The sequence below is a fragment of the Cyprinodon tularosa genome, unplaced genomic scaffold, assembly GCF_016077235.1.
Source record: "Cyprinodon tularosa strain WSP-4 unplaced genomic scaffold, ASM1607723v1 ctg822, whole genome shotgun sequence".
Lineage (NCBI taxonomy): Eukaryota > Metazoa > Chordata > Actinopteri > Cyprinodontiformes > Cyprinodontidae > Cyprinodon > Cyprinodon tularosa.
The window spans coordinates 235,295-263,034 of NW_024039588.1; the positions used below are offsets into that span (position 1 = coordinate 235,295).

The following is a 27,740-nucleotide window of genomic DNA, read 5'->3' on the forward strand; positions in this document are numbered from 1 at the left end:
ATATGAAACGTACAACTTAGAACTATAGTCAACCCAAGGAAGCACTACCATATCACACAGTGTCGCCCTATCAGACTGGTGGCACATAGATATGGGAGAATTATCCTGCCATAATGCAAGAGCACATAACTTCAATTAGAGAAAAGAATTTCATCTTCTTGCACTCAAAACTTATAATGCTCACACTCAAAACATGCGCTCTCTCTCAAATATTTTCTCTTCTCTCAAAAATCTTTGTTTCTTCTCTCAGATTTAAACAGATATTTTCTATATTATCACAGATATTTTTTCCTCTCGCTTGCCTCCATCTCCGCTCTGCACGGGTCTCAGTTACGCTCTGCTTGCGGATTTGTTTTGCTCTCTCAGACTGCAGTTGGATCGTTGCCTAGCAACCTTTCCAGCCAATAGAACGACAGCCTCGGAAAAGGTGCGCTTGTTTAACCCTACGGAGTGTGCCTGTGCTACTACGCCACTTATAAAGCGTCAGCTGAAACTGCTATTTACAGTAGTCTTGTGGCTGATTGTTGTTTAGAAATAGAAAACCTGGTTTCATTTCTTAGTTTTGCCCTGGATTTTGTAGCGTTTGTGGACGCTACGTCGCTACTTGATCAAAACAATAACGTCGCTACAGGAAAGTTACTTGATAAATAAAGCAGCGACGCTACGGTCAAGCTACTTGAAAATGTAGTTAAACTAATAGCTTCGCTACATGTAGCGGCGCTACTGCCCATCACTGCTCCTGTGACAAAACTATTATAATGATGCTAGTAGGCTACAACAACATCGTGTTTTCCCACACCACTGACTTTGTTCACCATGGTAACGTAATTCCTACTGAATCAGACAAGCTATTAGGCCTATATTGTCTCTTTCCTCACTCCAGGTAAAGTGAAGAAAATGTAAACCGCTGACATCAAATGGCAAACTCACCGTATGTATCTGCACGCAACCATAACTTTCCTAATCAAGCTCGATGACTGTGTGGAGATTCAAAGGGCGCGCTGTTGCTGCACTGCACAGCTGCTATGGTCCAGTTGATGGCCGTGTACCACGTGACGTGACGCTGGACGCGGAGCCAATGAAGGAAATGAATATCCTAACGATATTAATAATTGTATAAATAATTGTGTTTGTAAATAAACTAACAGGAACTTATCTTCAGATTAACTTGCCTTCTTGGTGGCTCGTTTTCAGTGCTTTACTGCAATTGTTTGGGGTTATATGGAAAAAAAAAAATCAATAAATAAAAAAATAACAATAAAAATCGCAAAATAATTATGGGGTGGCTAATACCAACGAAGGGATGACTTCAGCCACCCTAAAATAGGTCTAGCCACGTCCCTGGCGTGTCAGTTTCTGATACGGACAGCTAAGCATCCACATGATGCAACACATAGACTCATGAGGTATAAGAAGCAGGAGATGACCTCGTTTGGGGCTCAATCTTTGCCGGACGCTCGCTGACGTTTTTCTTGCCCACAGCTGTGCAAGCTCCAAGCATTTTCTCTGTCCTGTAACGACCTGATCTGGAATAAACTCTGTTACTTTTTTACTCCTGTTTTTATAGTCCTTTTTATATGGTTTTACCTAGTTTGAGTTAAGAGTAGTAAATAACTTGCTCCCAGGAAAAGAATCGTGAAGAAGCCCCAAGGCGCAACGGCCTTTTTTAGGGGACATAACTTCCCCATTTAACAAGAGACATCGTCCTCCAGAGGTCCTTCTCCGTCGTCATCCTCACGGCTGTCCTCCAGAGACTCATGTCCACCGCCTCCGGCCCCACAGTCGGCCTCGCTATATAAATAAACTGAAATGAATTTAATTGAATTCTTATTAATTAATCTCCCTCTTTGGAGAATAAAAGGTATTTCTATGCTATTCTATTTTTTTAGATGAACCATCGGTTGTGGAATGTGGGCATGAAGATGACCAAACATGAACCTGACCAGCTTCTATTTGTGGAACTAAAACCCAGGCTGAGGCTCAGGTTGGATCAGACTTTTTTAATCAAGTTCTTACTGAATCTATTCTGTCTTAAAAACACATCATCTCCCCGGCTTTTTGTCCCAGCCTCAGTAGCTTTTATTCCTGCATTTATTTCAGTCAGTGGTCTTTGTGATGGTACGATTTATTTCATTCTTCTGTCATTCTTGGATTGATCAGATTGTCTTAGAAATGCAGCTGTTGTGTTTAATTCATCTTCTCTTCCTGCCACAGCAGGCCGAGCAGAAGCAGAGGAAGACTTCTACTGATGCTTGTTTGGTGCCACTTTGTTCAACTGGTGTTTATTAAGGCTGTGGGCTCGGTTTCCATCTCTGGCTGCTCAGACATGGTGTGGTTTCAGTTTCCGCTTTGGTTTCATCCAGCATTGACTCTGAGCTGCATGAAGAGGGTGAGATTCAGGCCTCCCCTCAGTCTGAAGAGGTAAATGGATGTAAAAGAATCTATTTCCTTTTGTTCAGCTGCAGCTCAACAGCCTCACCTTAAAGCCACAGTTTCAAACTGGTCTCAAACAATGGTTCCCAATGCAGATTTTGGAAAAAATCCACTAATACAAAGATCACACAGGTGAGGTTGGAGAGCCTCCACCTTCTGACTGAGCTGTGGTCCAAGCTGGGGGTGTGGTTTAAGGACATTTGGCTGCAGATCAGAGGCAGAATGTGGGATTTGTTTGTTTTTGGTGCAGCTGTCAGTAATTGTAGATCTTCAGCTGTCCGTTTCTGAGCGGCTCTGCGGTTTCTCAGACCACGTTCAGAGTGGTAGCTGGTGTGAAGAAGAAAGCCTGAGGTAAAAACTGTTCCAGAAAAACAGGAAGCTGTATGTTAGAAGATGAAGGCTGGTGGTCTGAGGTTTAGGTGCTGCTCTGAGTTTAGGATATTCAGAAGAAAATGATCAGGTTTAAACTAATGGCAGGACTCCATTTATTACAAGGTCTGTAATTAATTCCATCCATCCAGACATTTTCTCCTGCTTAGTCCTTCTCAGGGTCATGGAGGGGTCGGTGCCTATCTACGACTGTCTGCAGCAGATGGGGATGTACACTCTGCACAGGGCGCCAGTCTGTTGCAGGGAACCACAGGTTCTGGGGACATGGAAGGTCACCTCTCTGGGGGGGGCTGAGCTTGTGCAGGAGGTGGAGCGATGGAGGTAGAGGTCTCTGACTGATGACCTTCACTCACAGCAGGTTGGGTGTGTTCATAGAATAATATCAGTCACAACAGCTTTAATGGCTCAATATAAACGAGACACAGAAGCTTACGGTGGCCATATTGGATTCTCAGCTAGTGTTTGTCCTTCCAGAGCTGCTGTTGACTTTAACACCAAAAGAGAAGACCGTAGAGAGGTGACCGTGGCTCAGAGAGGAGGAGTTCCTATGGTGTAACGATTATTCAGCATTCAAACATCGAGCGCACGCTTTCAAAACCTGTCAGACAAACATTAAACCCACCGTCCCCGTGCTCAAACCGCCGTCCTCACGCTCAAACCGCTGTCCTCATACTCAACCGACCGTCCTCACGCTCAACCCGCCGTCCTCATACTCAACCGACCGTCCTCACGCTCAACCCGCCGTCCTCACGCTCAACCCGCCGTCCTCACGCTCAACCCGCCGTCCTCACGCTCAACCCGCCGTCCTCATACTCAACTGACCGTCCTCACGCTCAAACCGCCGTCCTCATACTCAACCCGCCGTCCTCATACTCAACCCGCCGTCTGTCAGTGAGTTATAAGGGTGGCCAGGCAATAATCAATGTACACAGAGGGGGGGCAAACGTAGAGAGGCACCTAAACCTCCCGGTCAATCTAAACTGTTCCAACAGGAGAATTAATGAGCAAAACATCCATACTTTGTAAATAAAGTCAACCTATCCTACAGCCTTTGCTAACAAAGAGACGAATATATTAAACATCTGTTCTTTCTAGATAAAAGGTTTAGTGGATAAAATTCTTTCAGGTTTGAGTTTTGGGCAAAAATCTTTTCCATTGTCATTACTTACATTTATCAGTAATCATTCTGAGTACAATTCATATTTACAAGTACTAATATCTACATAAATTGATTAATACATTTTTATTAAAATAGTTATTTATCTCTGATTTCACTGAAGGCTCCTAGATGACTTGCAGAGAAACATCATTTTCTCTTTACCCATAAAACACCAAATCTGTTTCTGCTTGAATTCTGTGCTGATTATCTTTAATGTTAGTATATTGATGAGAATAATTAACCGCTTTGTTTTTGTGGTCAAGTTATTGTCAACATATAAAATATGTAATGTTTTGAATGTTCCATTTGAGAGTATTACTGTCGCACCGTCTGTATTAGAGGGAGATAAATGGTTGGCCAATGATTGGCTAAGGGTGGCCATGCCCCCCCCCTTGCCCCCCCATCTAGCTCCCTGAGTCTGAGCCTCTGCTTCATCTGCCTCCATCACCTTCTCTTGGTGGCACCTGTGCATGGTGACCTCACTTTGCCCCCAGGCACACCAGATGTGACGTTTAACCTGTAGCCACATGCTGCAGAGCTTCCATTAGAGGGCGACGCAGAGCATTGTTTCAATGGGATCATAACTTAATAAAATGTATAATCACGGTTTACTGGATGATATCAGATTAAATTCTGTTTTTATTGCTGGAAGATGAGATTAGGGTTATGGTTTCTAACAAGGACAGACAGAACCGGGTAGAACCGGTTTTCCAACAGACCAGCATACCCATAGTCAATACGTACGTGCAAGACATCAGATTTGCTTTTATCCCTTTAGTTTTATAAGAAAAATAGATTTTAAGCTACCTTGACGTGCTTGTAGCCTTTTAGTCGTGTACAAAAAACCCAACAATTTAATTTAAAACCCAAAACTAAGTAATAGAATAGTTTTTTGTATCTGATTAACACTAGAACTACCAGGATTTTTCTGTGTACATTGAACTAGGGGGGTCAATGAACTAAGGGGTCAATTGACCCGGAAAAATCCACTAAAAACTATACTAAAAGCTTGCCTTAGGGTTCCCTTCCCCACACAGGCTCAAGCGAGTCTGTGACAGCTATGAGCTGCTAACAGCCACATTTCCACAACAAAAGGAGTGTCCGCAGGAGGTCCAAAGGTCAAATGACCCTCTTGTAGGGCTTTTAGGTAAAAAGGACAATTGACCCCTCCGTAGTAGTTCTAGTGCTAAAGGGTTACACGTCCGTTGAAGTAGTTAAAGTGTATTTTATGTACAAAACTAAAGGGAAAAACTAAAGGTATGCTCATCTGACAGAACAGAAAGGACGGGTCATGCACGTCCAACGGGAAGCTTCCTTCTAACAAACATGCATGACTTTGAATCGGAGCAAAGACTCAGACTGAAACCAGGAAAAGGAGCTGCCGTTGGAGCTGAACCAGGAACAGAACCAAAGCAGGAGAAAAGAGTCCAGAGCTTCTCTGATTCCTCCTTCTCCTGCTCAACATCAGGTCAGTTACATGAAGGCTTTAAGCTTTAAAGGAGGGAACCGGCAGCCTGCTGGCAGAGACCTGCAGGTCACCGTCGGTAACAGCTGCACCACAGGCCTGCTTCACATCAATAATAACACATCCAGCTGCTTCCTGTCATGCGTAACATTCTTGCTTTTTATTCTGAAAGGAGAAATAAAAGAAACAAACTGGAAACAGTCAGAAAGCCAATAAAAACAGCCAAATGTCATCAGTCATTAGAAACAATTACTGATAAGATAACGAATCTCAATATAAAACAAACAGAATTGGAGGAGGGACTCCAGGAAAGCAGATCCTTTCCGTTGCTCCGGTTCTGCTGCTGTTGTGTCTAACATTGACAATGAGACCTGGAGCGGCAACAGCCATCGGATCGCTCAGAACTTCACACTTTGGTCTCAAAGATCACATGGGTTTTTTCCTCTGCAGGTCCATTGGGACTGGTGGGCGGAGCTTCTCTCTCGGACTCGTCTGCTGGGATTGACAGAAAATGATAAGAGTTTTAGCTGCGGAGAGAAGATAAATCACAGTTTTTCTGATTGCTTCCAATCAGGCTTTAATTAGACCCTTCTAAAGCCCGGGGCGTTTGAGACGCCTGGGAAATTCCAAACCTGGAGGAGCATCTTCATACATGGTAACCTGGGTGAGTTCAGGTTTCCAGGCAGGTAGGAGGGTGGGGTCAGTTCACCACCATAGTGCTTTGTTCCATCGACAAATATTTATGAGTCAAGTATTTAATAAGATGAGGTTTCTAGATGTTTTCAGGTGAGAAAGTTAAAGTGAAAACAGGTGGGGGGGAATAAAGGTGAGGAGGATTATACCACTGCAGAGGGGTCCCAGGGCAGGAATCCCTACAGAGAAATATTCGACTATTTATTTTACAACTGCCTGACCCCTGACAGAATAAAGCAAACATAACAGTGTTTATAGTAAAGCATTTATTAAGCTTTTAAAAGGTAATTTAGTCCTTTCTCTTTCCATTTAATGGCACAGACATATTTACTGTTAACTATTACCTGTCACTTTTTTTTACAATTGTAGCAGTTTCCTGTTTTTCATCCTAATTTCTAATGTATTGATTGATAAATTCCCCTTCTATCCACAGCCTTTACAGAAGTAGATGGAAAAGCCTTTATTGTTTTATGGCAATAAAACCATAGGTTTTCAGCTCCATATCAAAGCTGACCCCCGCTATCCCCCCCCCCCCTATTCGATATTCTGTCTTATAATTATGTGGCGTTGCCCTCGCTTCGCTATAAATTTAAAAACCTTGCCTTTTGTCCTGCCACTATTGCGTCTGTCACCTCGGTTGGCCTCGGTTCACCTCTGTTGGCTTCGGTTTGCCTTAGTTGGCCTCGGTTGGCCTTGTTTGGCCTTAGTTGGCCTTAGTTGGCCTCGGTTGGCCTTGTTTGGCCTCGGTTGGCCTCGGTTTAAATTGGTTGGCCTCGGTTGGCCTTGGTTGGCCTCGGTTCGCCTAGGTTGGCCTCGGTTTGGCCTCGGTTGGCCTTGGTTGGCCTCGGTTTGGCCTCGGTTGGCCTTGGTTGGCCTCGGGTTGGCCTCTGTTGGCCTCGGTTTGCCTTAGTTGGCCTCGGTTGGCCTTGTTTGGCCTCGGTTGGCCTCGGTTTAAATTGGTTGGCCTCGGTTGGCCTTGGTTGGCCTCGGTTCGCCTCATGTCAACATGTTCATTGAATGCTCAAGGTGCAAACATTGCATTTAGGTTGCACTCAGGGATGGTATTTCAGGTTGTGATCTAAAACATTTGTCCTCCAGCTTGAACCTTCCTGGCTTCATCTACTTTCAGATCTCATTCCTGTCCTCTTTATTTTGAGGCTCCACAGGCCTCTGTGGCCATTGTTGATTTTGCTCAGTTTTCTTCAACACCCAAAATAATCGCTCTCAGATTAGCAGACTTCTTTCCAAAGGCCAGCAATGAACTCATCGCTTTAATTCTGCTTTTTCTCACATTTTTGTTGTTGTATCTATTTACTTTGGTCAAGTAATTTGTCCTTTCTAACCTAAATCTGATATATAAAGTTTAACTTACCTCCATTTTAGTAATTATTGTAAATATATTAGACAGTAGTTTTAAAACAGTAACTCTGCTGAGATGCAGGTTTGTGGGAAAAAAGTCAAATAATTATTCAAACTTTAAAAACAAAGTGAACTAACAGCTTCACTTTTTCATCTAAACAAATAATCTTGATAATAAAACAGCCACAGAATGTTTAATGATCCAGATTAAGTTATTAATTTTACTAATTTTTTGATAAATTCTGAAGGGTCCAAAATACATGTTAACTTTGGATTATGATGTTAACATGAACATGAAAGGATTCTGCACCAATAGGAATGCTAGGTTTCAGTCACATGGGATGGAGCTCAGACATTATCAGCTCTAGCAGCTCTGAGAAAAAGAAGCTAACTGAATGTTAGCATCGGCTGAGCTTTTCAGCTTAGGTTACGATTTTAGAAGCAAGGAGGCTAAGAAGGCCTACAGGTGCGCAGGGATGCACCACTTATTGGCCAGGAGGAGGTAAACTAGCTGCCATCTTTAATAAAGACGGGAATTAATCAACTGCATTATTCTATAGCGACTATTACTACATGGTCGGCTAGGAGTTAGTGCTACAACCAGTTCAGTATTCCTATTACTGCCACCTGCTGGAAAAAAAGGTGTAGTGCCAAATTTTTCATGCTGCCTTAAGCCGGGCAAAGACTGTAAGATTTTTTTGCCCTTTTCGGGCTGATTCTCCAATTGTGTGAGACTTTTTCCGATCAGGCCAACTTTCCTCCTGATCGTGCGTCCTGTATCGTGTGGTATACGGGGGGTAACGAGGGGTGGTTAGTCTCTCACGACCTTATACCGATCAGGAATTGTAAGGTCTGTAGAAAATCAAATACGTTTGAAATTCAGTCAGCCGTGGTGAGGTGGTCGTGGATAAATCCTGCTGTTGAAGCAGAGCTACGAGCCGATTTACCGGAACCTCAAGCACTGGGCATTTACAAACAAGGGAATTCTGCTTATTCTTCTTGCAGATTGACGAGTCCGAGTAACGTCAGCTCACTGCGGGGCTGGGTCTCACCTGGTTTTTAGATGTACAGTGTGAGCAGGTAGATTTCATCAGAGCATCAGGTCGCACAGGGTGAGAACAGACATCGGGAGCTGTGAACTTTTAAACCCGGCGATTTCATTGTACAGTTTAAGCTGTAGCTGCTTGCAACGATTAAATATATTGCACAGTGTATGCCCGGCTTTAGGTCAATGTCACAGGGCCATTCAACAGCATGCGAAGGAATTCCCCACGGTTAATTTTACCCAGATAAAACTTGCTGGGGACTTTAGATCCTTTCAGTGGAAAAGGAACCAATAGTTAAAGCTAAGTGAATAAAAACTGCCTGTTTTTTGGTTAAGAGGAATTTTTCTTCTCTTTTCATTCCTGACTGCTGAAGGGGCTACATAGTTCAAGGAAGTTCAGTCAAACCAACCAAACCAACCTTCATACTAACCTTTGACATATCGGGCCAGGAGGCGTGGTCCAGCCAGTCCAATTCCCAGCGCACCGACGGGAGCCGTGGTCAGAATGGCTAACACGGCTAATGTTAGCACATCCAGACCAAACTTGATCAAGGTCTCATCCCCTACTTCCCTTGCCATGTCCAGTGCCTTGGAGCCGATAGCTGCCTGGTGGAAAGACAGAGAGACATGATTAAACTCCTCGGGACTAGGACGGTCCTGGAAGAGAGCGTCAGCCTCTGCTGCTCAGAACTTTGGGACTTTTGGAGCAGAGTGGTTCTGATGGACCACTAATGAGGTCTAGCCAAGTCCTTCCAAAGGGAATGAGGGCCATCTGGTGGTCTTTAATGTTGCCATAATGAGAAACGGTGAGAATTGAATGTTTCTGTAAGATTTCTATGGTTAGGGACTTTTTAAGGACCTTAATGGAGATCTGAGAAGATCTGATTATAGGATTTTCCTCTAACATGGCTTTGATTTCATTTTTATTTCTGCTACTTTCTCCCACTTAGATATCAGATCTCAAAGTGACTTCTAAATGATTCCCATCAGCTGGGTCGCTTTCACTGTTAAAAGATAATTATTAACAATTTCTGTCAGTGAGTTTTATTATTTTATGGCCTGATGGTATCTTTAGTGATATGATGGTATTACAGCTGGAACATGATTACTGTGTGAGTTACAGGCTTTGATCCTGAATTTAAACACCCTGTGGAAAAGTGGTTCTAGCTGCTTATCGAATGTTCCAGGTGTCAAACATCTGCTCTACAGCATGCATGAGTCAGCTGGATGTCATGAGCATTTACAGACCTGGACTGTAGCTTTAGGCAGCCAGGCCACCGCGATGAAGACTTTCTCCTTCAGGGTGAAACCTCCTGATTGAACTACCAGGAAGGTGAAGAGCAGACGGACCACCAGACCAATGAGAATGCAGGCTATGCCCAGACCTGAGCAGAGACAGCAAGAGTTTTAGGTGCAGGAGCATTTTGAGAATGTTGGAAACTAAAGACATTCATAGAGGAGATGATGGGTGGATTGGAAACAGTCCATAAAAATCCGTTCTTGGTCCAATTGTTATAATTTGGCAGTTCTTACCCACAGTGCTGGGGCTAAGCGATGTTATGGTGATCTCAGCTCCAATCAGACCAAACAGGAGAGGCTGAAAAACATCCCAGGACTGCCCAACCATAGCTGCCACTGGAGCCTGGAGATACAGGCAGGTTCATCAGTCAGTTTTGGTCCTGCAGTTGGAGATCATCCCCATGGTTTCTGACTGAACATCACTGTGATGTGATGATAAGCCAAATCGGATGCAACCACACTGAGCTACGGCCGTAGAATCCTGTAAAGTCGTAGTATGGGACCAGGCCCTTTAAACTTCACGGATGTTGAGTCTCCATGGACAGGTGGAGGGTTATAAGAGGGTACCATCAGGACATGTTATTAATAAACTTGGCATGGATTACCTTTTCAGTCTTCCAGCCCAGGGCAGCCATAAAGGAAAGTACCAAAGTACAGAGACCGCCAGCTCCAGCAAAACCAATGACATGACTGAGGAAGACCGAAAATATGGACAGACCCAACAACATGAGGGTCCTCCTCAACACCAGGTCCTCCTACAGACAAAAAAAAACTTCAGAGACTACTTCATATACTACTTATATGTCATAAATGATGATTTCTTTGATGTAGTCAAACCTGGTCATTGCTTGGGAAGAGGCACAAGAACAGGCCGAGGATGAGTCCAGCTATGATGCCACCTACCACCTCCATCAGACCTTTCAGGATGTTCATCCAGGTAGAACCTGGAGAAGAAACAACACGTGTGGGAAAGAAATGGTAGAAATTAGTGGAACATTAAATGACCCATGGCTTACCACTGGAAAAGGCGATTCCCAGACAGGTGGAGAATCCGGTTATAGCCAGGATATCATCAAAACTCCCAGCAGCCATCAGCAGCGTGGGGATTCCCTGAAAGGAAAACAGTTAAGAAAAAGTTATCTCTTTGGATGATCCACCAACCTTCAGGCAGTTTCAGTAAATTATGTATGAAAATTCCTGCTGTTCCTGGGTCTATTTTCAGGATTTGTCAATAGATTCTAGAGGTTAGTCACGATTGATCCAGCTATGGAGACTGGTCAAGACATCACATCACCTCTCTGCAGCTTTTGTACTGTTACCCACCCACTGCCCTACTGTGTTTTACCCACAGCCGAAATCAACTAGAAAATATCTAAAAGGGCTTTATAAAAAAAAGGAACTGTATGAAAATAAATGACTCCAACCAATTAACAACAGAATATTGAAGAAATTTGATTGAGCATTAGTGTAACAGTCATGCCCACAATGAAAGGACAAACCAATATTTAGCCTTTAATGTTATCTTAAAATCATTTTGTTTTGCTCAAAATATACTTACAGCTACTCAAGTTATAGTCATAGTCTTGATCTATTGCTTACATATGGCATTTATTTTAGGGCTTTTTACTTTCCTCATCATCGCTGACAAGCACAACAGAAGGCAGCAACGTTCTTTCCTTCTACAAATGTAGTTTCCTGTTGACGGTGTTACTTGCTCATAATGTATTACATTAGACATGCAGCCCCCCTCAAAAAGAAGAAAATCATTAACAGAAATTGTAAAGACAATGGCTCACTACACTTCTAAGGGATTCCTCTTTCATCCGGTCATCTGTTTTATAAAAGCAGCATACCTTTCTTTATAAATACAAAATATTAAGAAATGGTTTCTGTTCAGTAGAGTTATCAGATGTACAGAGTCATAGCGCCATTGAGTCATCGATTCTCTCAGTTCTCAGCAAAAACAACTATATAGAGATTTTTATTATGAAATAGATTGATTCTATGAAATATAAATTTGTTGGCATTCTCCGAGATGCATCCCTAGAAAGTGAGGCAACATTGGGGCCACTGGAAAAACAGACTTGTATTTGGGTTGTCGTAATGTAGTTGAGCTTTCTGAGTTATCTGTTAACATCATATAAACTTCAATTTTACATTTTAGATGCAATGCAAACCATTCACACCCCTATTTTAGATATAATTAATCTATCCCTAATACAGGGGTATATAACGCAGGCAGGCAAACTGACTTATATCTAATCTTTCTTCCTTTTTAAAAAATCTAAAATCCATGAGAAAGTAGTTGCCAAACAAGTGTCAAACACGTTCATACACTCAAACCCATTCATAAATTGTTGGTACGACTTATGTAGGATATAATATCGCATTTAGACTTTTTCTTCAAACAAAGGCCGGTTTGTGTCTTTTTTGAAACCAGAGCGTTGATCTTATAAAGCTGAAACGGGTTAAGTCTGGTTTAGGGACTGTGTTTGCAGACAAACTGTTGATACCTTCTCCACTCCATATCCTTCCCTCTGTAGAAGCAGCATGGAAGGAACAACAACAGCTGGAGACACCGCCCCCAGGACAAAGCTGCACAAACACACGCTGAGATCAGTTCTAGAGTTTAACCCAAGCTTTAAATGTATGGCTGTATTCCTGCTTTACCCCAGAATGAAGCCCCAGACCCATGGCAGACTGAGCAGGAAGTGAGAAACCACAGCGATGATGCAGGCCTCCACCATGCAGGGACCCACCGCGATACGGATACACACCGCTTTGAGACGCTGCAGTGCCTGCAGGACACACACTGAAGCATGAGAAGGTGAACCAGGGTGTGTTTAGATACTGCAGGTTTGTCAGTGTTGGTACCGATGGGTTGAGGCCAAGCCCGGCTCTGGTCAGGATTATAGCGAGGGCGATGTTCCTCAGAGCAGCCGACCAATGGGTGTCGATGAAGACGGCATCAGTAATGTAGGGAATATTACGCAACAGGAGGCCTGCCAGCAGCATGCCTGCAAACAAGGAGACAGACTGGCACTGTTGACCGACTGGACCTGATCAACTGGAATCCATTATAGTGAAGGTTCTTACCAAGCAGAGGAGGAAAAGGTGGCAGCGTCGGCAGTTGGATCATTCCCACCAGCTTCCCACCCAGAAAAGAGCAGATGAAGAGGATGACGATCCCAAACAGATTCCCTCCAGGTAAACATTCCTGTCCTGTGATGGCCCAGACCGTCCCGAACAGCAGAGCAAGCAGACACGCTGCCGGCAAAGGTCCAGGTGTTCAAGCATTCACAACATCTAGCTTATTGATCAAATCACCAGATGTGAGGCCCGGTTTACACTGGGGGTTAGTTATCTTACAGGAAATCTCTCAGTGGGGTTAGTCCTGGTCTAACAGGAAATCTCTCAGTGGGGTTAGTCCTGGTCTAACAGGAAATCTCTCAGTGGGGTTAGTTATCTTACAGGAAATCTCTCAGTGGGGTTAGTTATCTTACAGGAAATCTCTCAGTGGGGTTAGTTATCTTACAGGAAATCTCTCAGTGGGGTTAGTTATCTTACAGGAAATCTCTCAGTGGGGTTAGTTATCTTACAGGAAATCTCTCAGTGGGGTTAGTCCTGGTCTAACAGGAAATCTCTCAGTGGGGTTAGTTATCTTACAGGAAATCTCTCAGTGGGGTTAGTCCTGGTCTAACAGGAAATCTCTCAGTGGGGTTAGTCCTGGTCTAACAGGAAATCTCTCAGTGGGGTTAGTCCTGGTCTAACAGGAAATCTCTCAGTGGGGTTAGTCCTGGTCTAACAGGAAATCTCTCAGTGGGGTTAGTCCTGGTCTAACAGGAAATCTCTCAGTGGGGTTAGTCCTGGTCTAACAGGAAATCTCTCAGTGGGGTTAGTCCTGGTCTAACAGGAAATCTCTCAGTGGGGTTAGTCGTGGTCTAACAGGAAATCTCTCAGTGGGGTTAGTCCTGGTCTAACAGGAAATCTCTCAGTGGGGTTAGTCGTGGTCTAACAGGAAATCTCTCAGTGGGGTTAGTCGTGGTCTAACAGGAAATCTCTCAGTGGGGTTAGTCCTGGTCTAACAGGAAATCTCTCAATGGGGTTAGTCCTGGTCTAACAGGAAATCTCTCAGTGGGGTTAGTCCTGGTCTAACAGGAAATCTCTCAATGGGGTTAGTCCTGGTCTAACAGGGAATCTATTAGATGGGTTAGTGGGTGACTTACAGTAGAGGTTGGAGGGGAGTGTTTAATGGAATGTAAGGTGCATTATGTCGGTGAAGATTCTCAGTCATCCAAGTCATATCCATTCAAAAAAAAAAAGTTAACTCCATTGGATTGTTGTTTTTTTTTTACATTTTTGGAATTCCTAAGGTGCATTACATATTCGCCAAGAACCAGGAAATTCGTTGTTGTTCTTTTGGTGCCAAAACCAAGAAAAAAGTATGTGTTCCCTCTAAAAATTAAGACTTGGCAAGTGCTGTAGCTGATGTCACAGGAACAACAGAACAGCAACACGATGGCAGAGGCTCAGTATTTTGGATGGTTGGTATGTAGCAGTCGCAGCAATGGAGCGTGGTGCTGTTCTTAGTCTAGATGTCACAGTAGAGGAGAGCATTTCATAACGTTTGTGCTCAGCTCTAGCAAACCCACGTGAGACACTCCTGTCTGCGGCGCTGTCTGCGCTCAGCTACAATTTGGGAGAGGAGCCGCGGAGCGTCTGTGGAGGGGGCGGAGTCTGGGGCCGAGGTATTGCATTGCACTCATTGCACTGATTATGTGCAGGATTTTCTGATGCAAGGCCTTTCAGAATCTATAACGCAGGGGGATCATTATTTTTCAGTGAATTAGGTTTTAATAGGAATAGGTGGAGTACAACTTTTCTACTTCTGTTATTTCTCAAATAAAATGCATAACGATGTTACAGCTTTCATTAATTTATTTCAAATTTGAAACATTGTCTAGCCTGTAAGGTAAAAAAAAAAAGAATCGTATCGTGGGTTATCGTTGGGTGTCAAAAATAATGGAATCGTTGAGTCAGGAAATCGATACTGAATCGAATCGCCATGATGGGCGTGATTTACACCCCTACCCACGGGTAGGGTTTTCACAGTGGGGCATGCTGTGGTTCTTACAAGGGGGTCGGTTGGGGTCTGGTGTTTGTTACCTTTTGTAAAGAGCAGGTTGATGAGTCCCTTCGGTCGAGGACATCGATCTTTAAGACCGATACATGTTGCACAGCCAAAGGAACACGAGTCCAGCATCTTCTGAAGATGAACAGAGACCAGAAAGGAAACTGGAAGGTTAAATCTGGATATAATAATCTTGAATCCTTTTTGAATACCTGACTGAGGCTGTTATTCTGTATGCAAGATGAATTGTTGATGTATTGTAAAAACCTCCCTAGAATAAATCTAACCAGAAGCCAGCAGATACATTTGACTCGATACAGAAATGTTTTGACTCAATGCCATCAATGTGTCCAACAGATGGCTGCACCGGTTTCAGCTGGAATACATCTTGGGATTTTTGCCTTGATGTGTGGGAAGATCGTTGTGCGTTCCCCCTAACCGGACTTGGTAAGTTTGATTTATCAGCTAACTCTGTTTGCTGTGAAACAAATCAAGCTAGTACTGCTGCTGTGATTGGCTAAAATCTCAGTATGGGAGGCAGATACCAAATCAGCTCAAAGAATTTGATAGAACGTCCCTCCCTTTTTCAAACTCTTCCTACGGGAGCCTTCCCAGATCGACAGGCGTAGTTCAATTCAAATTCCACATGGTATCAATCTGCCTTATACCAGGTTACTGAGACTGAGGAATGCTTTTGGAAGGAATGTGCTTTGATTCACATCTTTACCAATGGATGTCATTAGAAAAGGCCCAAATAGGAATGTAGAGCAAGAATTCAATTCTATTTAATTTATTTCTATAGCTCCAATTCACATCATGTCATCTCAGGTCACTTTCCAGTTCACCAGATCATCCAGTCAGATTGATTCAAAGTTTTCTATCTACGGAAAACCAGCTGATTGCATCGACTCATTGACTCTTCAGCAATCCCTCCCACTAAGCATGCTTGTAGCGACAGTGGAGAGGAAAAACTCCCTTTGAACAGGAAGAAACCTCCAGCAGAACCAGGCTCAGTGTGAGCGGCCATCTGCTGAGGCCCACTGGGGTTCAAGGAGAGAGAAGCAGACATAGAAAAAGAAGCATAGATACAAAAGGCAACTGTCAACCAGCTCCACAGGCGGCCCCGTCCAGGAAACACACAGCCAGGCAGACGAGCTCCGAGCCAGCTCCCATGTCAGAGGATGAAGAGAGCACATCCAGTTAGTCACAGTCAGAGAAACAGGACTACACTGGAAAACAGGCCAAGCTCCAACATCTAGAAACAAAGGTGTTGATGGCAGCAGCACAGCTGATATTTCTCTCCAGGATGGAGTCACAGCCAAACAGGAACAGACCAGATGAAGCTACTATGAGAAAAAGCAGAGAGAGCAGAACGTTAGAGATTGAACTAACAGATTCTGCAGAGTGGGAGAATAGAGATAGAATGAAGCAGAATGATGAAAAAGGGGTCCCTATGTCCTCCAGCAGTCTAAGCCTATAGCAGCATAACTATAGAGATAGATCAGGATAACCTGAGCCACTCTAACTATAAGCTTTATCAGGAACATCCAGTGAGCAAAGTTGATATTTGGATGAAATGAAAGAGAACCCAGTAGAAAACATCCGAGGATGAGAACAGGAAGAGTAAAAACAGCAAAGAGGCAGAGCTTTGAGGATGACCTCTTGAGAGAGTTCCCTTCACAGTGAAACAACTTTATAATTTTTTTAGGTTTTTACGGCACTAGTGGCTCGTTTTTGGGCAGTAGGCTGACAGGTAGGTAGGTATGAGAGTGGGGGAGAAACATGCGGTAAAGGACCACACGTCGGATTCAAAACCGGGTCGGCCACATTGAGGACTAAGGCCTCCGTACGTGGGTCGTGTGCGCTGACCACGGCGCCACCGAAGCAGGCCCTGAGAAACGACTGTATGAGACTGAAGAAAAGGAGGATCCAACACAACCCAGGAGGTATCTGATAGTATAAAGAGGAACCATGAGTCCAACAGTCTGGTCCAACATTATATTTTACTGCAGACGACCAAACGGAGGGTTAGACACACACAGATGATAGAGCTGCAGTAAAAAGCAGTGAAACCATCCTAGAAATCCTGTTCCTGCTATGATCATCAGGAAAGTAAAACAATGACTGTGAAGGTATCGTTCCACGCAGTTAATAAATAAAACTAAAATAATGTGATCCTTCATATATAAAACAATCAGGGTCCTGCCTTTTCTCCAACCTGCTGTCTGAGGTCAGATCTAGAGGCTCCAGCTCTGGATGAGAAGCAGCTTTTCTAACCTAGAACCGTCTCACCACGGCTTCCTGGGGTCCCAGTATCACCCTGTCTGAGTCCTCCGCTCCGTCAGTCCTCCTGCTGGGCAGAACCGTGATCTCCCTCTCCTCCTGGGGACCCTGAACTTTACTCCTCTGGACAGGGCAGCCGGTCGGCGCGTGAAGAGAGGGAGGAGGGTGAGAGACACAGACAGTCAGTGAACGGCTGCCCTTTGCCTAACTCGTCACGTGTCTCTAGGGAAGGCACCAGGAAAAATCCAGCAAGGAAAACAGAAAGGTAACGGCTACAGGTAGAAATAAAGCCTGATGGAGACCATCCAGTGACTGGTTAGAGGGTGTGACGGTGCGTTCACCAGCGCTGGGGTCACTGTTTATAAAGTCAGATGTTCAGAGATTCTCTCAGTGGAGCTAAAATCCTGTTTTCTGGTTCTCTGCAGCAGAATGAACCAGGCAGCCCATAAATAAGAGCCTCTTATCTGTCTGCTGCAGAGGCTAAGGTCACACCTTGATCTCTGCCTATAAATAGTTTTATGGAGCTTCAGGTGAATGATTGCCTGATTTAAGACTTATTTAACTTGAAGATGGAGGATTAAAAGCTGCAGAAAGTCATGGTTTATGGTGGAAACTCTAATCCTGTCTGTAGATAATGCCTTCTATGACTCATCCAATCACACTAGTTTTCACTAGATGTGGGTGGAGCCAATGATCTGCATTGGATGGAGCACATGACGGGAAATAAAGATTTAGAAACGTTTGATTTAAAAATGTAAGGAACAGAAAGTACAGATACTGTGTGAAAATGTAATGAGTAGAAGTAGGAAGAAAAATAAGTAATGGAGTACAGTATAGATACCTAAAAAGTGTACTTAAGTACAGTAACAAAGTATTTGTACTTTGTTACTTGACACCTCTGCCTACCTCCTCAATCGGAGAACAAATCCACATTTTTTGCAGTGTTAACCCCCCCCAGTCTCCTGCTATCAGATTCCAGATTGTCTAATAATAGAGAAATGAGGAAAGAACTGAACCTTCGGAGAGAAGAACTAATCAACCTGAACTGATCCATTCAGTTAATAGTTCCTTGAGGTGAAGCTAAAAACGCCTCTTTGATGTTATGACATTATCGTGGTTTCAATATCCACCATCTACAGGTAAAAGCCAGTAAATTAGAATATTTTGATTTATTTCAGTAATTGCATTCAAAAGGTGTAACTTGTACATTATATTTATTCATTGCACACAGACTGATGCATTCAAATGTTTATTTCATTTAATTTTGATGATTTGAAGCGGCAACAAATGAAAATCCAAAATTTCGTGTGTCACAAAATTAGAATATTACTTAAGGCTAAAACAAAAAAGGGATTTTTAGAAATGTTGGCCAACTGAAAAGTATGAAAATGAAAAATATGAGCATGTACAATACTTGGTTGGAGCTCCTTTTGCCTCAATGACTGCATTAATGCGGCGTGGGATGGAGTGGATGAGTTTCTGGCTCTGCTCAGGTGTTATGAGAGCCCAGGTTGCTCTGATAGTGGCCTTCAACTCTTCTGCGTTTTTGGGTCTGGCATTCTGCATCTTCCTTTTCACAATAGTCCACAGATTTTCTATGGGGCTAAGGTCAGGGGAGTTGGCTGGCCAATTTAGAACAGAAACACCATGGTCCGTAAACCAGGCACGGGTAGATTTAGCGCTGTGTTCAGGCGCCAAGTCCTGTTGGAACCTGAAATCTCCATCTCCATAGAGCAGGTCAGCAGCAGGAAGCATGAAGTGCTCTAAAACCTGCTGGTAGACGGCTGCGTTGACCCTGGATCTCAGGAAACAGAGTGGACCGACACCAGCAGATGACATGGCACCCCAAACCATCACTGATGGTGGAAACTTTCCACTAGACTTCAGGCAGCGTGGATCCTGTGCCTCTCCTGTCTTCCTCCAGACTCTGGGACCTCGATCTCCAAAGGAAATGCAACATTTGCTTTGGTCAGAAAACATGACTTTGGACCACTCAGCAGCAGTCCAGCTCTTTCTTTCCTTAGCCCAGGTGAGACGCTTTTCGCGCTGTTTCTTGGTCAACAGTGGCTTGACACGAGGTATGCGGCAGCTGAAACCCATGTCTTTCAGGCGTCTCTTGGTGGTGGATCTTGAAGCACCGACTCCAGCAGCTTTCCACTCCTTGTGAATCTTGACTAGGGCGCGGTGATCCCTATCGCTGACCACAGTTCTTCCTTCCCTTTGCCTCTCTATTAATGTGTTTGGACACAGAGCTCTGAGAACAGCCAGCCTCTTAAGCAATAACCTTTTGTGTCTTTCCCTCCTTGTGCAATGTGTCGATGGTCGCCTTTTGGACAGCTGTCAAATCTGAAGTCTTCCCCATGTTTGTGTCGGCTTCAGAACTGGGCTGAGAGACCATTTAAAGCCCTTTGCAGGTGTTTGAGTTAATCAGCTGATTAGTTTGTGGCATCGGGTGTCTTCAAAATTTAACCCAATATTCTAATTTTGTGACACACGGAATTTTGGATTTTCATTTGTTGCCACTTCAAATCATCAAAATTAAATGAAATAAACATTTGAATGCATCAGTCTGTGTGCAATGAATAAATATAATGTACAAGTTACACCTTTTGAATGCAATTACTGAAATAAATCAAGTTTTTCAAAATATTCTAATTTACTGGCTTTTACCTGTACATCCATAGATCCAAGCTGCTTCTTATGACCTTCAACAGAAACATTTCATTTTTCTCCAGCTCTGTATTTAGTCCCAACATGCAGCTACTAAACTGCAAAAAATAAAAACCTAAAGAAGTCATTTTTGCTTGAATTGAGAAGGTAAGTGAGGCACTTTGCAAATGGAACAAGACAAAATAGACCTGTAAATTAAGAATAAACAATTGCATTTTCTTATTTTGAGTGCATATTATCTAATTATCTTATTTTAAGAGTAAAAACGCTGATTCTGTTGGCAGATCATCTTATTTATCTGCTCAGATCAACAGTAAATATACGTAATTTAAGATATTTTTACTTATTTCTAGATCCTTTTTGCAGAGTATGGATCATCTCTCCTCATGTTTCAGTCAGTCAGAGAGATGAGACACAGACGGCGGTGCACAGGCGCCACCTGACGGACAAATCCTAACCCTGCAGGCTGGTCTAGATGCTTCCTGACCCCCTGAAGACACGTCGTCTCCATCTTTACAGAGACGATCCGGTCAGATTGGTTAGAAAAACCAGCTGATTGCATCCAGTCATTGACTCAAAGACGTGCTCCTCCTGGATGATCCTGCATTTTGTCATTGACTCTTCATTAATCCCTCACACCAAGCATGCATGCAGCGACAGTGGGTTGGCAAACTCCCTTTAACAGGAGGATTTCCAACCAAACTGGGACTCTACACTTCAAAAAAGGTCTGAAAATAAGTAAAAATGTCTTAAGTGTATTTACCCTTAATTTTAGCAGGTAAATAAGATAATCTGCAGATTGAATGAGTGTTTTATCACTTAAAATAAAATATTTAGATAATATGCACCAGAAATAAGACAATGCAATTGTTTTTTTCTTATTTTAAATGTTAATTGTCTGGTTCTATCGACAAAGTTTCTCACTTACCTCCTCAATGTGAGAATAAAATCTGCTAGATACATGAGATCTAAATCAATCTGACAGATCTGCACCAAACATCACCTGCACCTGCTGCAAACAGGCCTGTTACCACGACAACCACAGGTTAGTATCTCCATCATTTCCATGGCTGAGGCGGTTTTACCTGAGCCAGGTTCTGCTGCGGCCCGTCATCAGCGGACCGGACATAGCGTTTGGTAGCTTCTTCATCCATCATCTGAAACACAAACACAGTTTGGACCTGACATGTTCATCGATGGAGGGCAGACGGCGACCTCTGCACCTGCAGGGGAATCTAGAAATAGATTATGTAGATAGGTTCTGAAGGCTGACTGGAACTCGTCTTTACTCAAAGTTCTGGTTCTGTTACGAACATGGAGGAATTATTAAACAGCCAATCAAAGGCTGGATTTCACTTTTCAGACAGAATTTATTTAGGTTAAAAGTTTCATTTCTAGTTTTTTGAAAAGATGTAATAAAAACAAATAAAAGTTAATAAACTGGATCAGTTGTAGCAATCGTGGCAATCCAGAACCAGATGTTCCAGATGTTTGGTTCTTCTAATAATGTTTCTCCTCAGTGTTTCTTCCATCTTTATTTTTTCATCTTCTCCTTTTAGTTTCTCCTGGATTATTGCTTTATTCTGATACATTTCCTCCTGGAAGAAGTTTAGAAATCTGGATCCAATCGTCATTTCTTTGAAATATAAAACTCACTTAAAAAAAGGAATAAAATCCACAACAGAAGTGAAGATTTGACACGTCTGAAAATACGAATCTACGACGCCAAACTAGCAGAGAGTTAAAGTCTGAAAACGAACCAGACTTTATGTTAATTGATGTTTGAATCCAGTTGTTTAAAAATCAGAAATTATTTAACACTAAAATGTTATTTTTACAACTAATTCTTCATCTGTATTCTCTGTAATCTATTGAAATATGTGTTTTGGATTTCTCTTTAAATCTCCTCACTTCATTTCTTAAAATAAGTGTATTTACCCTTAATTTGAGTAGGGAAATAAAATAGTTTGCAAATGCAAAGATTAGTTTTACTGATGAATTAAAATAATAAGATTATATGCACTTCAAATAAGACAATGCGCCTGTGTTCTCTTATTTTAAGTGTAAATTGTCTTGTTCCATTGGTAAAAAGTCTCCTTTACCTCCTCAATCCAAGAAAGAATGCACTGATTTGAAGAAAACCTGGATTTTTTTCCAGTGCTAATTGAGTTTCTATGTGTAGTTTTTCTTTAAATGAGTAGATCTCAATGGAAGAAAGAGAATATTAGTGTAGAAGCTGCTGGTTTGTTTCCATTAAATCCAGTCTGATCCCCGCTGGGCTGCAGGCAGAGAGAGTTTCTTACCTTTGCTGCTGTGTCTGTGACAAAGAGAACAGGAGTGATTCAGAGCGAGCAGCGCCGTGTGTGTGAGGTAATAACAGAGGGTGTGAGCCTGTTGTGTTTGTCGCTCCGCTTAATGACAGATGTCAAACAGAACCGCACAGCAGCCTGGCATTAAGGCTCAGTGTCTCAGTATTAATGGCAGGCTGCAGACGCAGACAGGGCTCACATCATCGCAGCTGGACGCAGGTTCTGACCCTAAGAGAACCGGTTCATCTGGTTCCCTTCAGAGAAAAGCTGAAAGTGGAAAAAAGAGGTGAAGCTACTGACTTTAAGGTTCTGCAGAACATCTCTGCTCCCAGCAGACCGGGTAGGGTGGTCCACTGACACTCAGATGGATCAGGAAGAGACGGACACCCTCACCTGGACTGGAAACACCACCTCACTGGTCCAAAGGGCCCAGAAGCGCTTGGACTTCCTGCGGAGGATGAGGAGAGCCCACCTGCCCCCCCATCCTCCCCACCTTCTCCAGAAGCACCATAGAGAGCGTTCTGCCCCCCCCATCCTCCCCACCTTCTCCAGCAGCACCATAGAGAGCGTTCTGAGCAGCTGTCTCACTGTGTGGTGTGGAGGCTGCAGCGTCTCAGACTGGAAGAAGGTGAGAACAGCAGAGAGGATCATGGGGGCTCCTCTTCCCTCCATTAAAGACATTTCATCCCAGCGCTGCGTGTCCCGTGACATCATCAATGACCCCTCACCCCCCCACCATGGACTGTTCTCCCTGCTGCCCTCTGGGAAGAGGCTTCCCAGCATTCAATGCAGGACCAGCAGGTTCTGCAGCAGCTTCTTCCCCACCGCCATCACACTGATGAACTGCTGAATAAACTCTAAATCTCAGACTCTGCATCACACTGATGACACCAAACTAACAATACTGCAATATTTGCACCATATATATTAATGCTCTGAACTTCAATGTGTTTTTTGCACCATTTTTTTTCTCCCACACTGTTTACATTTGATCACTGCTGCACTTTAAGGAATGGAAATGTTCATTTATTGTCTGAAAGTTGTACGAAACGAAATGACAATAACAGTTGTCTTAAGTCAAAGAGGAGGCACCTTAACGCCGGTTTGAAGTGTTCTAGAAATGGAGGATAAATCAGTGGATCTGATGGTCAGTTTTTTTTCTTGATTTGCTTCTGAATCAAGAAGGACCTCAGAAAACACTGAGGAACAGATTAGAACGTCCAGAACTGACCGAGGATCCAGAAAGATCCGTTATTATTAGACGGATCCATGGATTACTTCAATAATCAACTCATTTGGTAAACAATAAATCATTAACTGGAGTGTATGGATTGTAAAACATGCCTTTAGCTGACAGAGCGACCCACTGAGAGCATCAATTGTACCAAGATTGTAAAAATATAAACATTTTGCATTTAAGATTAAAAATTAAATTTTCTGTCAATCTGCTCCATCTGGAACCCCTCAAATTGAAAAGTTTGAGTTTCACCTGGTTTAATTTTATAAAAAGTCTTGCTGACTACCTGATTATTAATCTATTAATCGAAAAAATCATCGACAGATTAATCAATTTGCAAAGCAATCATCAGTTGCAGCCCTACTTTCATGAATGATACCCAGAAGTTCTGGGCGAGGAGGAGGAGTAGCAACAATCTTCCAGTCTGACTTACTGATTACTCCAAACGCAGTTAATAATTACAACTCTTTTGAACATTTAACCCTTAATTTCCCTCATCCAAATTTCAAGGCAAGAAAACCTCTTCTTTTTGTAACTTTGTATCGTCCACCAGGTCCTTACTCTGAATTTTTAGATGAGTTTTCAGAGTTCCTTTCTGATTTGGTATTAAATACTGACAGGGTCGTCATAGTGGGAGATTTTAACATCCATGCTGACATTGAAGGCGATAGCTTAAGAGCAGCCTTTAATGCTATCTTAGACACTATTGGCTTTGTTCAAAATGTGAATAGTCCCACGCATTCTCATCTTTATACTTTGGATCTTGTGCTGACATACGGCATAGAATGTGAAGAAATAACAGTATTTCCTCACAACCCTGTCCTCTCTGACCACTTTCTAATAACCTTCAGGATTACTTTAACAGAGTTCCCCTCCCCCAAAAGAAGGTTACATTTTAGTAGATCTTTATCAGATAGAGCATTTATAAATTTTAAAGAATCTGTTTAGTTTATCCCCCCTCACAGGTTGATGATTTTGTTGATGGGGTTGGAAGTTCTCTGCTTAGACAATGCAGCCCGTTTGAAAAAGAAAAACTTAAAAAATAGAAAGCTGGCTCCTTGGTTTAACACAGAGCTGCACAGAGCAAAATACAAGGAAACTGGAAGAAAAATTGTGCTCCACATGCCTACAGGAATCCTACCTAGTCTGGAAAAGTACTTTACTGCTGTATTAAAGGAGCCTTAGTAAAGCAAGCGTTGGTTGGTCTGTATTTCTGAAGTTAGAGGAAACGATCCCTCAGCCTGACCTTAAGGTTCCCTTTATTTGTAGAAGAGGAAGTGGAAACAGTTTGAATGTGTAGACAGTGAGTCAGACCCACTCAATGTGAGGTGCGGGCAGCTTTATTGGTGTCATACAACAGAAGATACATACAAAATATTCACAGAGTACGCAAAATAACAGGGGCTAGAATCCAGAAAGCATTTCAGTCCACAGGATCGTTCAGTAGCTGATCACCATGGCAACAAATTGGTCATAACTAAGCTGAAACCTGAACACGTGACTGCATGTCCTCACACACACACAAACACATATAGTCCTCTGAGAAGCAAAACGTACAAAAAGCTGTAGAAAAATAGTCTTAGAAACCCAAACAGCAGCAGCAGATTGGTGGAATGTTCTGGAGACCTCAGCGACGATAGGAACATCAAACACTCAGCTGTTAGCAAAGTCAGGAAACCAAACGGGAGCAGGGCTTCAAGAAAACACTGGTTCTTTAGGAATCTATGCACCAGAGGAGGGAAAACAGAGAAAACTGGACTTCCAATGGTTTAGCAGCACATCAATAACGTTTAGCTCTTTGATTATAAATTTGATCTCCAAACTGTTCAGGTTCAAGAGATCAGCTCTTTCACTCCACAATATTCACCACAAAAGCATGTAGTGTTAATGAACTACAGCCTAAACCCTCAAATCTAAAACTAGAACTATCATTTTAGCAGCAGCATAAAATATCTAGCAGCTAGCTAACCGCATTAATATCCTTATTTAGGGTTAATTGTGCCACAAAGACATTAAATTGTGCTGTTTTTAGTTATTATACCTTCAAGGGGTTTATGAAATGACAAAAAGTTTCTAAAGCAACATTTAAAGATGATGTTTTCTTGTAAAAATGAAATCATTAGCTGGAAGCTAGCTAGCATTACATGCTAACAGTTACTCCTCCTGTTGACGGTTTAATTTAAAGGTGGACGTCATGAAACATGATTTGTTAGTTGGTTAGTAATCCACGTCTGTTAGCCGACACTTTAAACTTTAGCTAAAACGCAACGCTGCTCCTAGACGAACTACAACAACACGGCTAAAGCTAACAGAGCTAGTGTGCTACATTTGTGCTTCACATTATTCTGACAATGTTTTGTTCATGTTAGTAAGTCTGTAGGATCGTTCAATAAAAGATGTTTTTAAGTGAAATACAGAAAAATATAATTTAGATGATAAGTTGAGATTTCCTGTTAACATTTTGTTCCATGTATGTACAAAGTCCTACTGTTACAGATAAGCTGATTAAATGTATTTTTGCTCTTAATTATGTGATAAAACATACACATGCTGAATAAATAAAACAATTTAATAGGATTTAGTCAATCATTGTGTTTATGTGATGATCTTATGTTTACCGTATTTTCCGGACTATAAGTCCCTACTTTTTTCCCACGCTGTGAACAACGCGGCTTATAAGTAGCTGCAGCTTTTCTGTGGATTTTTCCAAACAACCAGAGGGGAAAGTCAAAGCTGGAAATGAAAGAAAAAGCTGGTTGTCACTACCGGATCCGTCCCGGAAGCACGATGCGTCCTGTGCATGCAGTTTTTCTTACTTTTTTATTCTTTTGTCCTTTTCCGGCGGGGATTCCTTTTGAATATTTTTTAATTTATTTATTTGCATAAATATTGAATATTATAAAAACCAAAAAAAGGAATACATAAAAAAAACCACCTAAATAGCCTTTAGAACGTTACTGTGACTGCTCCGAGCATGTCCCATGATGACGTCATGTAATACAATGGAGAGAATGTAAAACGTATCCACTTCTTCCAGAAAAGTCTTCAATATGTTCTATATGAATATAGCTTAGCATTCTTTAATGTTCTAAGCATATAAATAAGTATTTTAAATACCGTTTCTACGTAGTTTTCGGCAACCCGGATCTTATTATTCTGCTCGCGCATGGGCAGCAGGGATCGTAATTCCGGGATGGATCGGGTAGTGACTGTCCCTACCCGATCCATCCCGAAAGCACGATCTGTCCTGCGCATGCGCGAACAGATATACATCTGGGTGTCCATAAATAATGTAGTTATGTTACTAAAACTACTTATTTCTATCCTTAACCCCGCTAAGAATGCTAACACCTTTAAAAAATGTTTTATGACTTTTGTGAGACAATTTTGATGCTTTTTACATTTTCTGGGTTAAACTGCTTCTCTGACATAATCATGGGACATGATAAGAGCAGTCCCGCTAAATCTGATTAAACAAAGTTTATCTGCATTTTAGTTGTTTCTTTAGATTACGCACTATTTAGCATAAGGTTAAAATGAAACAAACACATAAAAGTCAAAAGGACTAGATTTATGTTTAAATCCAAAGTCCCATTTCCATTGCAGATCGGACAGAGACGAGTGATAAAACAGAAAGGATTTTAAGGCATTTATTTTCTCAGTGTTAGAAATATTTTATTTATACTCCATTTGTGTTTCATGGGTTGTGTACTAATGAACTATTATGATGTATAATGTGTGATTCATCGCTTATTAGCTCTTGCTAAAGATCGTTCCACGGGTTGTGAAAGCGGCCTGAACATGTTTCTTCTAAACATGTGTTCTTGGTACAAATTTATTTGTAAAACACCCACATGCTTTGTTTTAACATATGTGCTGAGGTTCAAAGGAAGATCATTTTGTTTCCCTTTCCTTTAGTACAACCTCAGCTTGTGTAATTAGGGACATCCCCTGACTTTAATAAATAGCGAGGAGAAAGCTGAAGACGGGCAGAGTGGGGTGGAGATTTGTAAACTGTGCAGTCTCTTCCTACTCTCCTTTGTGAGCATAACTAAACTAGTTGCCTCTGTGTCTTTTTGTTTACCTGTATGTATGTATGATGTTTTAGGTGATTAGACCTGACACTCAGGAAATTAACCTTTATTATTAACCTTTAACACGTTATATTTTAGTACGTTTACTATTTTTGGGGAGGGGAAACGTCATTTAGGTCTTTTTAACAAAATAAAATCGAGGACGACCCGGATGTGAATCTGGATGCGCATGA

The 27,740-nt window shown here is 42.3% G+C and overlaps 1 protein-coding gene across 2 annotated transcripts; it reads right to left on the bottom strand.

Annotated features, from left to right (window-relative positions):
* Window positions 1–5,583: 5,583 nt before the first annotated feature.
* LOC119774675 (sodium/hydrogen exchanger 9B2) lies at window positions 5,584–15,127 on the bottom strand. 2 transcript variants are annotated; one of them, XM_038272316.1, is made up of 12 exons: window positions 15,010–15,127; window positions 12,940–13,110; window positions 12,718–12,860; window positions 12,514–12,641; window positions 12,357–12,438; window positions 10,860–10,953; window positions 10,681–10,787; window positions 10,449–10,598; window positions 10,078–10,186; window positions 9,793–9,929; window positions 8,976–9,150; window positions 5,584–5,939 (listed from the first exon to the last, which is right to left on the bottom strand). In XM_038272316.1, exons 1-12 carry the CDS (start codon window positions 15,104–15,106, stop codon window positions 5,854–5,856), a joined length of 1,479 nt encoding a protein of 492 aa, XP_038128244.1. In that variant the 5' UTR covers window positions 15,107–15,127; the 3' UTR covers window positions 5,584–5,853. The 2 variants fall into 2 exon arrangements, with proteins under 2 accessions (XP_038128244.1, XP_038128243.1); XM_038272315.1 differs by having other exon boundaries at window positions 5,584–5,942.
* Window positions 15,128–27,740: the final 12,613 nt, after the last annotated feature.